Source organism: Chionomys nivalis, chromosome 21, assembly GCF_950005125.1.
Source record: "Chionomys nivalis chromosome 21, mChiNiv1.1, whole genome shotgun sequence".
NCBI classification, from domain to species: Eukaryota; Metazoa; Chordata; class Mammalia; order Rodentia; family Cricetidae; genus Chionomys; species Chionomys nivalis.
The window spans coordinates 46,199,294-46,217,492 of record NC_080106.1 but is presented as its reverse complement, the minus strand read 5'-3'; the positions used below and the strand labels follow the sequence as shown (position 1 = coordinate 46,217,492).

Here is an 18,199-nt window from a genome sequence, read left to right as displayed (position 1 = left end):
TTTCCAAACCATGGCAAAATAAAAGCAAATGCAAAAGGAGAAAAGGAAATAGAAGCCCAAGATACTTAGGGCAGGATGATATATGTGTGTCTCCATTTTCTACCAATCATTCAAGAAATATAAGTGTGTGGTGAGGCTAAAAATGTAGACGTCTATGCTTCTGTTTGGGATACTTTTTTAAAACTGAAAATGTGAGCATACCAGTCATTCCTTTTACTCAAATTTCTGGTAATTTGTTACATGCATCTTCGACTTTTTCTCCTAAAGTAACATCTGTATTTATAAGTGTGTGGCCACGTGTATTTGTGTAATCTGTTTCCCAAATGCTGCTACAATAGTGAACTTGAGCAAAGATGTTTGCATGGTAACAAAGTATGCCTTGATCCTGTAAACCTAGGGGCCCACACTTGCCTCAAATATATGATAATCTTCCTGCCTCTGTGTAACCAAGGACTGACATCACGGAAGTGGAAGTGAGTCACTGCAGCCTTGTCGAAATGACCTTTAAACAGCAGTCATTGTACACAGGAGTCAATAGGGAGTGGAACTTAGGAGGTGTGGCTTTGTTGATGTGGGCTTGGCCTTGTTAGTGGAAGTATGCCACCATGGGGGCAGGCTTTGAGGATTCTTATGGTCAAGATACTGCCCAGTGAGTCAGTTGACTTCCTGCTGCCTGCAAGATGTAGTTCTCTCAGCTCCTTCTCCAGCACCATGTCTGCCTGCACAATGCCATGCTCCCACCACGATGATAATGGACTGAAACTGTAAGTGAGCGTCCTCAATTACATGTTTTCCTTATAAGAGTTTCCATGGTTGTGGTGTCTTTTCACAACAGTAGAAGAAACCCTAATTAGGACAGAAATTGGCACCAGGGCCTGGGGCATTATTGTGTTGGGCCTGACCCTGTGTTTGTTTGAAGAAATTTGGACTTTTTACTTTGGGTTAGGAAAGCAGTGGAATGCTTTAAGCACTATTAAATGGGCCACACTAGTAGGAGCATGGAAGACAGTGATGCTAAGAGTTATTTGAACTCTGGGGGACTTGCTCAGGAGGTTTCGGAGGAACAGAATTTTAGTATGTTGCTTAGATATTGTTCTTGTGATATTTTGGTGAAGAAAGTGGTTGCCTTTTGCCTTTGTCCAAGGAGTCTGTCTGAGGCTAAAGTTAAGAGCTTTGGATTAATTCTGTTGGCAGAAGAAACCTCCAAACAGCCTAGTATAGACTCTGTCATGCGGTATTTAGTGGTAACTCTAATGAAGATTTATAATGAAAAGGAGCAAGCTGGGCAGGGTAAATTACAGAATGAAAATTTTGAGGAGAAAAGAGCAGCAGAAGTGGAATGAAGCTCAATCCTGTGCTCGCTGAGGTAACTGGATTAAGAAATGAAGTAAAGGGAGCCATGACCTCAGGGTAAAATCCCATGCAACTAATTTTTCAACTTGTGAAAAGGAACTAAAGAAAAGCTGAGAGCCCAGGTGTGTTGGGGCATACCTTTAATTCCAACATCAGGAAGGCAGAGGTTGGTGGATCTCAGAATTTGAGGCCACCCTGGTCTACAGATCAAGTTTCAGGACAGACAAGCTGAGGCAGAGAAGGAAGGAATCCAGGAAGATCGAAGAATGAGAGGGCCGTGTTACAGGTCTAATCACGTGGTTCTGAATTTAAAGACAGAAGAAAGAAGAGTTAGGGAATAAAGCCACCGAGGCCAGGGATGTGTCAGGGGTGTCCCTGAATGGAGGCCATATGTGAAGCTGTGAAGGTGAAGCACGGATTTCCATTAAGACCCCAAGATGTTAGAGATATCAGAGTCATGGGATAGCTGCTGAGGAGAGTGGCTAACAGGAAGTGGAACCAGCCCAAGAGACAGAAGTGTGCTGCACTCAACAAAGCCGAGTGGAGTTGGAGATCTGAAGAGCGTTTTAGATGCAGTTTGGAGTTTGCCCAGCTGGTTTTTGGTCTTGCTTTGGTCCAGCATTTCCTATGTTCCCTTCCCTGTGTTTTTGGAACTGTAATGTACATATTATGCCATTATTTGTTGGTAGTATGTGATCTGTTTTTTGATTTTGGTTTTGTAGGGGACTACAGAGACTATATGACTCAGAAGAGACTTTGAACTTCTGACTTTTAAACAGTGCTGAGACTGTGGTAGACTATGGGGACTTTTGAAGTTTGAATGGATGCATTTTGCATTATGATATTGTTGGAAAATTAAGGAGGCCAGAGAGATATTCTTGCTAATTTTCCCTACTAGTGAAATAGCACAACACACAAAAGTACACGCAATGCTCTGGTTCTGATGATGTGGAAAGTTAAGCCTAAGCCCAGTGGTAATTAACCCAGAGTCGCTCAAACTTCCTTTACTGGACAATGTTTCACTCCCTTTTCTACTCTGCATAAAGCTTACATCATAGGAAAGTCTACTTGGGTACAGCAGATTTTGTGTGTACTAAAAAATTTTGCAAAGAAACTACTCAACCCTGGACCAAAATTTACAAGTCAAATATGAGGCCCTTTTGAATTGTCTCTACCTTCAGTCTGCAGTTATCAATATCACCATTTCTTCCTCAGCTTCTTGGGGCTCATGAAGAATAATGTTACAAGTGGCACAGAGAGAGTTCACACTGGGGAATGCGAGCTTTGTGCCATAGATGGCACTTTAACCAAGGAAGACAACCCAAAAAAGGAATGGCTAGATTGCTTTGAAAGCAATTTTGCTATAAAGCAGCAAGCGATGTTTGGTGATTTAAATAACCCAGGTTACTGCTGTGCACATCTGCAGAGGCTGGACTGACACTTCCTGCCATGGATGACACAGTTCCTGCCACGGATGACACCATTCCTGTCACAGATGACACTGTTTCTGCCACAGATGACACAGTTCCTGCCACGGATGACACCGTTTCTGCCATAGCTTTGATGAAATGAACTTCACTATAAGCCTAGAATAGATGGTCTTTCTGAGGAAGCAATGAAAACTCTCAGAGACACATTACTTCAGGGTCACCATCTCACAGCCCAAGATGACATTCAATGGGACCTGGGAGCCCCAAGACAGATCTCTGCATTCTAGATGCACATGTAAACATATAAATATACACATGTGTTTTCAGATTTAGGATTCATTCAAGGTAATCATATAGCAAGCATGCAGATTCCACGTTTTCTGGGGCAAGTTTTATTCAGATCACAAGTTTTCTCTGATAAACTTTATGTGTGAAGGGTGAAAAAATTGTATGAAGTTCTCAGTAATGACTGTATAAATACTTATGTGATACTTTCTGCAGTAATTCTAATTTTCTATATTTCAGCAAGGCAAAAACCATACCATCTTATAGGAGATAACCGTATGTGTGTTTTGAGCACAGGTAACTTAGTCCTATTAATAGCTGCACCTTTATTTCTCACACACGTGAATGAGACTTTAGCTGTTACAAAGCTGGGGCATTGTCATTTGGCTTTTACATTAGAGAAGTACTTTCCTTTAGCCTGAGCATCTTCTGGTCCATCATCCTGCAGACGCTCCGTGACGGACTGGGTGTTGATGACACATGGCGGCAGGGCAGATACCTGCCTCACACTCATGCTACTCAAATGAAAGCCTCCAATTTAAGCTGATGATGAAATTAAACTTTATAAAATAAATAACGGACAGGCTCTATCTTGGCTAATTCCATTTCTGGAGTAAATACCAATTCAGGATTTTATTGTGATAGTAGAATTTGGGACTTAAGTTTTGTTTGTTTTGTAATAACATGACATATTTATTTATAATAGTTAATTTCTAATCTTTAAATTGTGTTTTTAAAGTTCATCAAAAGACTATTTTATGTCATTCTGCAGGTTAGAATATTTTCCACAATATAGATAACCTTCTCTTACTGAATCCTCCTAGCCCGTGTCTAGTGCCACCTCTCCTCCATTTGACAGTCTGATGCTTCGAGCTGAGGACCAGGCTGCCCCTCATGCTCTCTCTCTCTGTCTTCATGGTACACAGCATGGTGGTAGACAGAATGGCCTATTGACCGTGTAAAGGCCAAGTGAAAGACCATGCTGTCGCATACAGTGTTGGCTTTTCTTCTCCTTAAGAAAGCTTTTGTTTTTTCAGTGAGAATGTTGGGGGAAAAATAATGTGGAATGCCAAATTCTAGAATTTTCTTTTACTTTTCCAATGAAAACAAAATCCTAATGCAGACCTAAAAATGTTAAACAACAAAGTCCATACACAACAGAGATTAAGTACTTAGTTCTTAAATACTTCAAAGTATTAAATAAATAAACAGTTTAAAGTATTAATACTTTAAACATAAAATACTAGCTTTATGAAAAATATTAAAATATGACAAAGAAATACACTAAAATTATTTTGTAGAAAACAGGAAATTAACTATTGAAATAACAACCATATATTGTGGACTATTTTCCCCTTGCTTCTGAGAAAGTGTCCCACACTATAGCTGAGGCAAACCTCAAGCTCACACTGAGCCTCCTGTCTTTGTCACCTAAGAGCTGGGAGTGCAGCCTAACAGTCACCTGGAAATTAAAGGCTTTTCATGTCTTTGGTTTTGTTTGTTTGTTTGTTTGTTTGTTTTTGTTTTTTTCGAGACAGGGTTTCTCTGTGTAACAGTCCTAGCTGTGCTGGAACTAGCTCTTGTAGACCAGGTTGGCCTCGATCCTGCAGAGCCTGCCTATGTCTTTTAACTAATATCCAAACCAACAGGCTCTCATGACAAAATTTTCAAAACTCGCTATATAAATGCTAAGATAAAACAAACTAAACCACTGTGGGTTTCAAGCGATAGTGCTTTGAAGCCTCCTTGGTTTTCAAACCTGTTGGGGACCTCTGAAGATGTTTGGTTGTCTATGCTGTCTTCCCAGGCTTGCAGTGACCTCGCCAGAATGTCTTTGTACCTAGCGAGCCTGATGCCTAGTCATTCACTCCTTAAAGCCTCTCAGTGGGCCAGCTTGAATTGTACAATTTGTCTCAATGTATCAAATTCACAAGGCAACAGTTTGGAATCTTCCCTGGGGTGCACTCCCCCGACTCTGTGCACCCCACCCCCTCCGCCAATCCTGGCACCTACCCTGCCTCTCCGCAGCCTCGGCCCTAGTCAGGTAGTGGTAGAAATTGTCCAGCTTGTCCGGCTGCTCCTCCAGCGGCCTCTGCATCCAGAAGAGGGACCGTACCTCAGCAGCGTGCCGCAGCGCATCCCACTGCTCCATCAGGGCGAAGAGCTCGGTGAAGGACTTGTGGTAGCCATCGCGCAGCATGTCCACGCAAATGCTCTTCTTGTATGAGTTCCTGTGGCTGGAAACATGAGCAGCACTCAGAGCACGTTTTCTTACATGTCAAGACATCTTTGCGGCAAATCAAGCCTCTTCAGCTTCATGACCAATGCCTGGTGCTTACCTAGCGTAGTTATGTTATGTTTGAAAAGGACAAAGTTACGTTAAGTTTGAAAAGGACAAATAAGCCACCTGACTATTCAAAAGTTCTTCATACACCACCCCAGCTCCACACCAACTTAGTCAATCATGCTTCTTAATTGAATGCTTTAAAAATTACACTAAATATCTACATAATCTTTTACAGGTAAGACCAAATTAAAGACTTGATATTGCAGTTCATAATAAGTAGATTGTAGTGATGAGGCGAGCAGGCCTGCTTTTCGTCCCGCCCGGCTCCCGCACTGCTAGCTTTACACCCAAAATAACAACACACAAATTGTATTCATTTAAACACTGCCCGGCCCATTAGTTCTAGCCTCGTATTGGCTAACTCTCACATCTTGATTAACCCATTTCTAATAAGCTGTGTACCCCCACAAGGTGGTGGCTTACCGGGAAGATTCTAACCACCATCCGTCTTGGGTAGGAGAAGCATGGTGTCTGCCTGACTCTGCTTCTTTCTCCCAGCATTCTGTTCGGTCTACTCCACCTACCTATGTTCTGACCTATCAGGCCAAGCAGTTTTCTTTATTAATTAAGCAATGAAAGCAACAGATAGATAGAAGACCCTCCTACATCAGTAGATAAGCATATAGAAATTCATTTCCTAGCTCTGCACTGGAAAGCTGAGGAAGGAGATTTACTCGTTTAAGTTCAGCCTAGACAACATAGTATGAGCCTGTCTCAAAAGATAAAAGCCAATTAAAATCTCCCCAATGTACTTCATGATTCATCTGCAGGGATAAAGAGACAGATGATTTTCCCATGTGTTTATTCAGCAAATCCCAATCAGTTTCTTATGATGAACTATTTTCTTCATTTCCATTGTCTTGTGTGGGTGTGATGTGCATGTGTGTTTGCATGCGTGCTGTTTGCATGTGTAGGCACAAATTCACGTGTGTGCAGAGGATGATGTCAGGAGTCATCCGTGATTCTTTGAGGCAGTCTCTAAGTCGAGCCCAGGCCACACAGATGTGGTCCATTTGCTCTGCAGACTCTGAATGAAAGACTGGCTGATACACTCGCCTGGCATGCGTGTGGTTCTGGTGACCTGAACCTCAGTCTTCACAATTGTGTGACAAGCGATTTAACACTGAGCCCAAGAACTGAGCCATCTCCACAGCCCCTGCTCCTCCCCCAATAGACTGTTCTAGACTAAATAGATTCACTGCCCTTGTGACATCTGTGTATCTTCTGGGGGAAGACACAGACAACAGTTAAGTAGATACACAGCAAACAATGATTGAATATGTTTATTTAAAAAATACATGTGCTGCCAGGCAGTGGTGGCACATGCCTTTATTCCCAGCTGTCAGGAGGCAGAGGCAGGTGGATCTCTCTGAGTTAGAGGCTAGCCTGGTCTACTAATGAGTTCCCAGCCAGCTAGAGGTGTGTAGAGGGAGACCCTGACTCAAAGTTAAAGAAAGGAAAGGAAAAAGATATGCATGTGCTTATGGAGAACAGCTACCGGCAGTCATCATCAAGTCAAAGATGTTAATTAATTTACGTTCTTTCTTTAAAGGGAGATGTTTTTAGACTGTGATACAGACCTGAGTGACAGTGGATCTGTCCGATCTCTCAGAATCAGAAGTCCTGAGGCGGAGCCGGCATGACCTGACTTCTTCATGCTCCATTTCCTTCCTGTGTAAAAGTCAGTACTAACCATATTGCAGGTTAGTACTCCTCTAGGACCTGTGGGATGAAGTATGTGCAAACACGTGGGAAGCACAAACCCAGAATGCTTGGCTCTCGCTTCTTAGCTATGCCTTGGATTCACCTGTGGAGGTTCAAAAACAAAGCACAGCACAACCCACCAAGAGCACTAACTGTGGGGGTGCCTGGCTCCAGGCCGTGCTAACACGGATAACTGCAGAGCCTGGCTCCGGACTGTGCTAACAGGGGTAACTGCAGAGCCTGGCTCTGGGCCGTGCTAACAGGGGTAACTGCAGAGCCTGGCTCTGGGCCGTGTTATCAGGGGTAGCTGCAGAGCCTGGCTCCGGGCCGTGTTATCAGGGGTAACTGCAGAGCCTGGCTCCAGGCCGTGTTATCAGGGGTAACTGCAGAGCCTGGCTCCGGACTGTGTTAACACGGGTAACTGCAGAGCCTGGCCCCGGGCCATGTTAACACGGGTTAACTGCAGAGCGTTGTTATTGATGCGCTAGGCGCGGAATGTGGAGTACGGAGTGTGCTAGGCGAGCACTTTACCACTGAGCTCCACCCCGTACACACGACTGCCTTTGAGAAGTGTCTAGAAGTCCTGGATGAGCTTGAACTGTTGTCCCTTCCATCTGACAGCCAGATTACTATAGAGTCTGCTGACATACAGAATGCAGAAACCATCTTTCTAAGCCAAAAGATCAAGAGCCATCATGTGACAGGAGATTAAGACACTCAGCATGCGGTCCTGTCCTCTGATCCAGGGAGAAGGACACGGGATGGAAGGGTTAACGGTGAGGCTGTGAACGGGCCAGGTCCTCCTTCCCTTCCTTCTCCCCCTCAAACAGTAGACTGGAAATGGAATTCAACTTCCTGCAACATCCAGCAAACCAAGATGGGAGCAACCGTACTCATCTCTCTCATGGGATGCTTGAAGGTACAAAGCTGATCACAGTCTCCTTGTCCCCCTCCACCCCCAGGACAGTGCATGGGTAAATGACCAACCATCAGGACATTGGCCATCATCAGAAAGCAGCTGGCCCTTTAATTTCTCAAGGATCTAAACTAACATGGGAAGAGTGCCATATCATTCCGGGAGCTCTGTGTACCATCCCTAACTCAGTTCATGGAAAGAGAGGGCCACCATTCCTGCCACCATATTTTCAAATGGTGGCAAGGTGTGTATGCAGAAAGACTTTAGGTATACAAACCATATAGGCTGCTCACAGGGACAGCCATGACACAGCGAGCACTGGAGAGGTCTGGTGGCTCAGGCTAGCTCATCTGAAGAGCGGATGGAGCAAAACTTGGTCAGGTGCACCAGAGATGGTCATCTCTGCAGGAACCCCAGTTCAGGAATACATTCAGTCAGAGAATTTACCTCCCATGTTCTTAGAAAATCAAAGCTCCTAATTGCTGCTAATGCCACACAGCCAAAGGTCTTGTTGAGAGGCCTGGTGGATTTAAGGTGAGGTCTCTAGGATTCTCTTGTTGTTTGTCTCCAGCTGAGCACTCTTAGCCCACCACAAGTCCAGCCATCCTGTTCGCTGTTACTTTACCCAAGAGCAGAAAGAGGAATATGGTGTGGCATGGCTGTGCCTTTCCTTACCAGGAAAACAAAAGCGTTTCTGAGAAGAGCAAATCCCTGTTTGTGTCTCATTGGTCAGAACTGTGTCAAATGCTACCTTGTTAAGATTCAGGGAGTCTGCCTCAGCTTGGGCATCCTGCTAGAGCAAGGAAGAGTGGGGACTGGGTAGTTAAATGCAGCAATAGGTGCAAGGTCCCCGATCAAGGCCTGGAAGCATATGCTGTCACAGCCTGTCACTCACTTGCCCAGGTTGCCAGGTAAGATCCAGTTCAAATTGAAGGCCAGAAAACAATAAATGATTTTTTAAAAATATTAGAATATCCTAAATATTGCATCAGATATATTTAAACTAAAAGGTAACTTTCTGAGTTACCTTTTATATAAAACAGAACTTTCATATACTTATGCTTGCTGGATCCAGTAATTTCATTCCCTTTTGAACCTCACAGTGCAATGTTTTTTTTTTTCCATTATGGGGGCATAGAATAGGGGGGAGTGACTTTTGCATTTTGTACAATCTCAGAGATCACTGGACTGGTCTGGCTTCTTCTGATTGACAAGATTTGACACCAGGGAGGATTAAGTCTCAGGGCCAGAAATTAAAATGAGATTATAAAAATATAAAGACTTTCAATTTAGTAGTCCTGAGAAGGGATGGAGGAGGCTAAGCCTGGAAGCAGAGGGGAGAGGAAGATTGCTGGTCATGAGTAAGGAAGGCTGTGGGGCTGGAGCCAGGCAGTGGTGGTGGGCGATCAGGAGAAGTTGTAAATAGAATCACCTGCCAGCACACACCATCGCTTTTCCCTGGGACACCCTAGACAAATCAGCCAACCAGGCGTCCTGAACCTTAGAAATCCCTCACCACTACCAGTGCTATTATAAAAACCCCAACCCCAACTGAGCTCGGGGCTCTTCATCACTCAGAGAGTCCAAGTTTGCAAACTTGTATGAGAATAAAGGCTTTTTGATTTTACAGAAAGGACTTGATCCCCTAGTTGGTTTTGGGGGTACTTCATGATCTGTGTATAACAGTTACCAAAATCCTTCCAATATGGCCTTTTCCTCTTAATTTACTCAAGATGAGTTGCTGCTCCCTCTGGGCCCAAACCGTGAACGCTTCGGAAGGCTGGACTGAGGTTGTTTCAGCTCTCAGTCTCCAAACATCCACAATATAGAATTAGTATCCATTTCAAAAATATGCTACTTTTTCAGGCATCAGAACACTTTGTGCTGGAGAAATGAGGAGTCCTAGAGATGTCATGAAGGCATGTCGTTTTTCCATCAGTGCGGCTGCAGTAACCAATCTACTGCTGTTTTAGCCAGAAACTGTAATCGCAGCTCCACATTTACCGGCCAGCTTCTCAGGCAGCGGCCAGCAAAGTCCTGCTGCACCCTCCTCCCATCAATGCCACCAAATGTAGTTTTTAATTAAGTATCTATTATTCCTTTTATGAATAAGACTCGGGAGTGAGAGGCTGGGGTGAAAACCTACAAACTCACCAAGGCTGAGGAGCAAGCAGCTGACCTTCCGTTTCACAAACATCTCCGAAAAAGAGCCTCCCTTCCGCTCCACCAAACCAAAAATGACTGCCACACTCAAAGTCCCTCCTACTACTTCCTGTGTGTCTCTGTCTTCCAGACTCCCTCTGACTCTCTATGGTTACTTTCTGTCAACTAGCTGCAGGTTCCACCTTCTGATCCAAGGTTGATTTTATTTAGTTAACACAAATAACAAACTAGGCGTTCACAGTGTGATGAAATATCCCACAACATAGGGATTTAATATCATGGAATTTGAGGCAAATTGCTCACAGAAAACAAATGTCATGGAAATAAAAGTGGAGACATTCATGAACACACCAACCATCTATATAAAATCTGGGAAGCTATCACTGCAGGTACAGGAGACTTCCAGGGCATATGGGCTAGTATTTACACCAAGTGGATGAAAGCTAGAGAGTCATCTGAGAGGAGGGAACCTCAGTGGAGAAAATGCTACCATAACGTGGGGCTATGGGCAAACCTGTAGGGCATCTTCTTAATTAGCGATTAATGTAGGAGAGTCCAGCCCATTATGGTTGCTGTCACCTCTGGGCTGGTGGGCTTGGAAAGCAAGCTAAACAAGCTATGGAGAGCAAGCCAGTAAGCAGCACCCCTCCATGGCTTCTGCTTCAGTTCCTGCCTCCAGGTTCCTCCCACTCCCATTTGAGTTTCTGCCTTCAATGATGAACTGTGATGTGGGAGAGAAAGACAAACAAACCCTTCTTACCTAGGTTGCTTTTGGTCATGATGTTTTCTTGTATTAATAGAAACCCTGACTACAACACCAGATGGGGGCTGCAGATGGAGAATGGATTTTAAAACAGAATTGAATCTAGTTTTATCTACATGGGATCTACTGCCATTTAAAAGTAACACTCAATGGCAGTCTGGTAAACTATTCTAATTTACAGAAAGAATCCTTTAAAATCTCTATGCTGCCCAAAGTCACAGAAGCCTGTATGTAGGTGGAAGAGTTGAGATTCGCACGCACTTCTGCTTACCAATTCGTAACCTTTCCCACTTCTCCATGGTGCTGACAATTACACAAATTATTTTATGTTCTTCCTTCTCTCTACAGTGTTCTGCTTATTTGCATTGTTTATTTAAAAACGACGTAGCCTGACAACTATGACACAGTCTCCAGTTTGAATGATGTTCTCTTTATCGGAGCTAATCTGTGTTCAGGCTGGGCCAGGGAAAGTGACCAGGAGTCATTCTGTGACTCTCCAGAGGATCCTCCTTAAACCGAGGGGCTGGCAGGTGATAATGCCCATGACAAATGGATTAGATAGCTGTGAGTCTCATTAGAGGGTATAAAGGCAGCACACAGGCAAACAGTTAAAAAGAATGAAAACCTCACCCTTCTGCACATGGAAAAGGTCAAGGGATGAAACAGACAGGCTTGGTAACTTCCTTTATTCTCTGTGCATGTGAGCATGCGTCAACTGAAGGTGCACTTTCAAAATCTAAGCATTATCGCCTCTCTAAGTATCTGGGGAATGAAGGCAATGCATTTCTTTAAGGGGTGGTCTGGAGTGTACGCTACCAGAGTAAACCTTCACGTTCAAAGATTTCAAACACAGTTTCTAAAAAAAAAAAAAAAAAAAAAAAAAATACTTTGAGACAAGATCATAATTTTTTATTTAATCTGACAAAGATAAACTCAAAATACCTGTTAGAGCTCATCAAAAGTCAGGATAATACTTTTATTCCATTAAGCTAATATTTATAAGCCACTGGTGGGTTATCTGTGTCAGTTTTAACACTTTTGCACTCATATCAGAGGGATAAATGTTCCTGGAATCACCTGCGGGATAATCATATTACTTAACGAATACTGAAACAGCTTCAGCTAATATAATTTCCATAAAATAAAGTGAAACACTATTCTTACTCCTGCTTTTCAATGTAGGTAAATATCACACACGATCAAAATGAAAAAAAAAAAAAAAAAGAAGAAGTTATTTCCCTGGCATAGACACGCTGATTGCAGTAAGCGCTTCGGGTCAGTTCAAACGCTATTTTCTTTCCAAATTTTTTTTCAAAAGCTAAAACAAACACTGTTTGAACACATTTTTTTTTCAAAAATTTCTCCAAAGCTAAAACAAACAACCAAACTAAAACGCCATGAAGAATTTCTCTATAAACACATAAAGCTATAGAAAAGAGACAAAAAAAAAAAAATCCCCACAGCACTTAGAATGACTTTATTTTAAAAATAGATGGAATTTCCGTGAACAATGAGGCTTTCATTACATAAACGTCAGCGTTCAATACTCCTTAGTCCCGGTAGTGACTAGTGCTGACTGAGAACATCCTCTCTGTGTAATCTACGCCGGGGAGTGACACACGAAGGGACGTAACACTTTCAGTACTTTTGTTTTATTTCCCATGTACTTCCAAATATAATTAGAAATAGAGTTTTAACGTTAAAAAGAAGAAAAACAAAATCCCTTGCTTTCCCAAGTGCAAGCACTCCTGATGAGTTGACTGGTCTCTGGGGGCATCTACTGGAGATTTAGCAAACTGCAGTCATGTAAACCTGATAACTTTGATTCTCCATCTTAATACAAAAATTATTTTAATTGAAATGCAAACAAGGTGTCACACAAATAATATAACTGTAAAGTTATGCACGGTGTTCTACCTCATCCAGCTGTCGAGAACAAAGACCGAAGCTGTCTGTGAGATCAGTGAACAATACTCCCTTGCTTCAGACGTACACTGACAAGGTGGCACCTCACGTCACTCTGTTCGAACCTTTCCGCTCTCATCGGGGAAGAATTAGGGTGCTGATTCAGTCACAAACACCCCACACTTAATAAGGATTTTCTATTCACCTAAGAAAAACGGAAACACTTTCCAACTGTGATGGTTTCCCTGAAAGCAACATTGCGTATTGGGACATCCACTAATTACAGACAGCCAAATGCCGTTTATTTTCTATACGATTAAATTTGGTTATTTAATGTTAAAACTTTTTATTATGACTGCTCATTACAGTTAGAATTGCTCATTAGGATTAACACGGCTCATTTTCCCAGACATTTCAACACCTGGAGAACTATGCACATGTGATGGACATGATGTAAGCACAGAGCATATGGATATTTTACACAAACACCTCAACAAAGAAAGTCTCATATTGTTTACTTATGTCTACTCATATGATAAGAATTTTCATGGCATAATCATGATCACCATCTTGATTTATTATGAAATTTAAGGGTATATATTTAAAGGAAAATTTTCAAAACAATTTTGGATGTACAGGTACTGTGCTATAAATTGTGGCATTATAGATTTTATATGCTGTTACAATATTGTGTAAAATGTTCCTTATAAAATCTCATTAGACTCACTACCCAAGTAAGTATGGTATCATCCATTATGTAAGCTTTAAAAAATGAAAATAAAAGTATAGTCAACAGTTAGAATGTCCATATTAATATAAGAGGATATTCCATTTAGATTTAGATTCAATTAAGTATCTAAATTAACTTCTTAATTTAAAAGTAAAATCTACTATATGACTAAATAAAATTGTTATGAAATTGTCTTAACAACTATAAATTTATTAATCTGAATCTTTGGGAAAACTATTATGCATGCAAGTTTTGCTCTATAATTTTGAAAAATACAAATTCATATCTATTAACAAAGCAGAAAGTACAAACTTTCAATGTTTTTATGGCACTCACACAAATTTGAAAATATTTGAAAAATTTTATTTAACCCAAGCACAACTTTTCATTTTTTTCAAGATACCTAGTAATAATATTAACTCATTGTGGGACATTACTAATGTAATTCTTTTGATGGCTAACACATCTTAAACATGGTCAACAAAGAATTCTCTCAATAAGAATTCATTTCAAGATGAGTGACTTCATTTTAGACTACATAAAATATTTCTGTTTGCGAAACAAAAGTTAAGTCACATATTCAACTGTTGGAACTGATGTTTGGCTCTCAATGCAGTGACTCTTACAAGACCGGTGATGTTTATCAACCCAACAGTATCCTGCTGGCCACAGTTACTGGATATCACAAGATTTGGGATTTGTTTGGTTCAGCGGGCAGCCTAGGACCTCAGCCTTTGAATGGTTTTAAATAGTTCTCTTAGTAATATAAATGCATTTTAATGTATAGATCATGTTAAATGTGATTCCATTCAGTCAAGGCGCTGAACCACAGTGTATTATTTGGGCACGAATCAACAGCACATCCACCAGGGTAGCACAGCACCAACTAGCCGTCCACAAAGCTGTCACACACAATTTTAGCAGCATACAGCTTTGCTGAAAAAACCTCAAACTTAGCCACATTTTAAAAAAAAAAAAGCATCTTTGGGAATTTTGATTTAAAAAACTAGAAGAAAGCTCATTCTGCGAGCTTCCAGTTGTATGTGATCTAACTAGTTGCCGACCTTCCTGGGAAAGTCACACTCCCTTGCAGAAGAGCCATGAACCGAATGCCATGTGTAAGAATTTTCCAGGGAATGAGGCTCAAGTCAGAAAGCAACAGAAGTCTGAACACCTTTGGGTATGGGGGGAGCCACGTGGATTCATGTTTTTTTTGTCCAAATTACACTGTAGTTTTCAACCCTTGGAAAGGCAACAGAAAACCCCCCTTTAAAGCAATTTTTTAGTGAGAAAGAGGAAATTTGAGCAGTAATATAAATGTATTATATTATGTCCGAATAAAACATTGAATATGAATTAAAAATTAGTTTTATATGTCACGACTGTGAACACACAGAAGTATTAACATTGCTGCAGCAGCTGACTATTTTTGCGTAAATTAATACGGTAATTTGTGTTAGCATAACCTCCACAGGATATTGGAGCGGTGCTTTTCTTAAAACGTAATTTGTTGTGTCTATCACAATTTTAAAATCGTATTATTTGGGATTGTTTGTCTCAAAACGAACTAACAAAACCTACCCACCTTCTTTATTCTGGTTCTCATCTTTATAAACGAAGCAGTTAATTTTTCACACGAATTGAGTGAACTATGCAATAATAGAAACAGGAAGCTGGAGGATGCCCTGACTGATCTTAGGGACCGACATTTGCCGTAAGACGAGGGCGGGCTTGCCATGCTGTTTGCAAGAGTCTCACACTGCTTGTGCCAGAGTTTGCTGAGTTCTGCAAATAAAATTCTGTTTCTTGCACTCTTGCTGGGAGTCATGAGAGTCTGTAGTTTGCACCTTCCCATTAAAAATGTATTGTATTTTTTGAAATTATTCACCCCGCCTTTTATCCAGATCAAGTCTTTGAAAGGAGGAAGTAGATACTAAATGGAATAATTCATGATTTCCCATTAAATATGAAACTTTCTTTTGCAGAGTTTAGAAAATGAAGTTCTACATAATGTACAAAAGTTGATTAGAACTTTTTCAACTTGTTTTTTTTTTTAAACCTTTCACAGAAAACAACTACACAAGTGGGTTTTTGGGGGGAAAGTAAACCAATCGATTCTTTACACCTACAGTTTTGGAACTGTTCTCATGTTGCTGCCTCCAAACCGACACACATACTCAAACACACTTAAGCACACTCACACACACTCTTGCGCTTGTACTTGCGCGCGCGCACGTGCGCGTGCGTACACACACACACCTATTTCTTTAGGCTATTTAAAAAGCATTAAAATGTTGACAGGAAATGTCATGTAAATGAAGCTATAGGCATGACAAGTATTGAAGAGAAATGAAACACCCTTAAAACACAAAAAGAAAACTACATAATTTAAAATAAAAACAAAACATTATTTAATCTAAAATATATAGCAAAGTCGGGATTTTGATTTCTCATATTATGACAGTTCTGGCGAGGTGATGACATTTGTCATGAAAACAAAAACATCAGCTCTTTCGTCTCCTCTCAATTCCCTCCTTGCCTTCCACGTACTCCTTAGCCACACCATTGATCCCTCCTTTATCTTCCTTTTCCTTTTTAAAAATTAAGTTCATTTAAAAAAGGAAGAAAGCCTGTTGTGAATTAACTAAAGAGAGTTAGATCCAAGGGCAGCAGCTGAACTCTGTTTTCCGGGTTCTCCAGTTTCTACCACAGCAATGGCCCAGCTCTCCAGGAAGAGCCCTTTACCTTTCTCCCACACAGAAAACAAGTTGAGAATCTGTTTTCTTTGTCCCACTTGCGATAAGTACAAAATTATAAGGCATATGAAGAAACCGTCCATATTTCATGCTTTTTAGTTATCATTGCAAAGTGAGGGGTACCACACAGGTGAATAGAGAAACAAAGATTTCTCACAGACTGGCTGTGTGCAGAGAGGATCAAGCTTCCAAAAAATGGTAAAAACTACATGAATAAAAATAATATAACTTGATCATTCTGATGCGTTGGCAAGATAGCATCTAGGAATCAATAGCTCATCTAAGCATCATATCATCCTTATTGCAGCTATCATAAACATTTAGGAAACATCACTAGTTAGGACCAGCAACACTGAAAATCAAATAATACATTAGTAAGACTATTGTAAAACAGGAAGGTGGTATTTTTGAGAATACAAAACAGTGCTGAATAGATAGGTGCTAGGCAGAAAGTGTGCATCTCTTTCTTTCTGTTCCCCACAACAGTGAGAATGCCAACAGGAGGAAAGCTTGCAGCATTTGTGGCGTTTGCAGCATTTACAGCATTTACAGCATTTGCAGCATTTGCAGCATTTGCAGCATTTGCAACATTTGCAGCATTTACAGCATTTACAGCATTTGCAGCATTTGCGGCATTTGCAGTATTTGCAGTGTTATCAATAGCACACAAAACAGAATTCAAGCAGAAAAAATACTCAGAGAGTTATAAATAGATAGATTATTGAGAAATGCAGCAGCTAGAAAAAAATGCACCCGATTCCATAGCTTCAAAGAGTAGAAAATCAACAGCAATGCATTCTCTCTCTGAAACTTAGAGATTCCATGGCTGCCACATGCCCGGGCTGATGGCAACAACAGACTCCAGCTGGCGACCAGATCCCAATTTCAAATATAGAAAATGGATTAATTTCTCAAATGTATAAGAATTTTTCATAAAAATCCACCATGTACTAGCTACACTTGGAATTTTATAAATGGATATTGTGCACAGCGTATCTTCTAAGCCAAGGCTCCCTCCTCAACTGCTTATTCCCACTGAATGATAGGAAGAAAGCAAACAGCAACATCCATTCACCCGCAAATGCAGAAATGTAACTCTAATTTATTCACTGCTTCAAAGTGAAACCCTTTATGTAAATTTAAAATATTTTGGATCTTAAAGATACGCAAACATCACATCCCTGAAAAGGCAGCGTCTTCCCGAAGAGACAGTCGGGAGCAGCTGTTCTGAGTGAGCAAGGAGCTCTCGGCTCAGGATGACAGGGGAAACCCTGATGAAATAGACACGGTAACATAAGCCCAAAGAAAAAGCAAGAGAGAAAACATCAGGAGTAAAATGGAAACTAATAAAAGAGGGGGAGGCATGGGGGGTCTCACAAAACAAACAACTGCTTACAGAAAAAGACAAAGAAGTTGCTTCACATCGTACGGAGAAGGAAATGGTAGCAGGAACACAGAAGCAGATGTGCACAGAAGCAGATGTGCAGAGCAGCAACACAACCTTGGTTACAGCAACAGCTATCAATTATGGTGTGTTCAGATGACACTCACAACACTGGCCATAGAACTATCCGATTTATCTATAAAACTGTAGGGCAGGAAAAGGAAGATTGCAGGTTAACACTATTTAGATGAAAATGCACACATGCATGCACACACGCACACACGCGCACTCACTCACACACACACACAGAGAAAGCAAATTAAACATATACCATATAAGTAGGGTTTACTCAGAATTGAAAGATAGTTCAGTATTTAAAAACCTAGTAACTTCATGATCTCTTCAGCAAAATTTATGATCATCTCAGAAAAAAAAAACTGATGAGCAAGCAAACACACACACA

At 41.2% G+C, this 18,199-nt stretch overlaps 1 protein-coding gene across 1 annotated transcript in view; it reads right to left on the bottom strand.

Moving 5' to 3' along the window:
- The window catches only part of Ttc29 (tetratricopeptide repeat domain 29), a 219,667-nt gene that overhangs the window by 187,266 nt on the left and 14,202 nt on the right, over nucleotides 1-18,199 (bottom strand). The window contains exon 3 of the mRNA XM_057753904.1: nucleotides 5,082-5,305. Coding sequence (XP_057609887.1) covers nucleotides 5,082-5,305 — 224 coding nt within the window. The remainder of the gene's footprint in view (nucleotides 1-5,081; nucleotides 5,306-18,199) is intronic.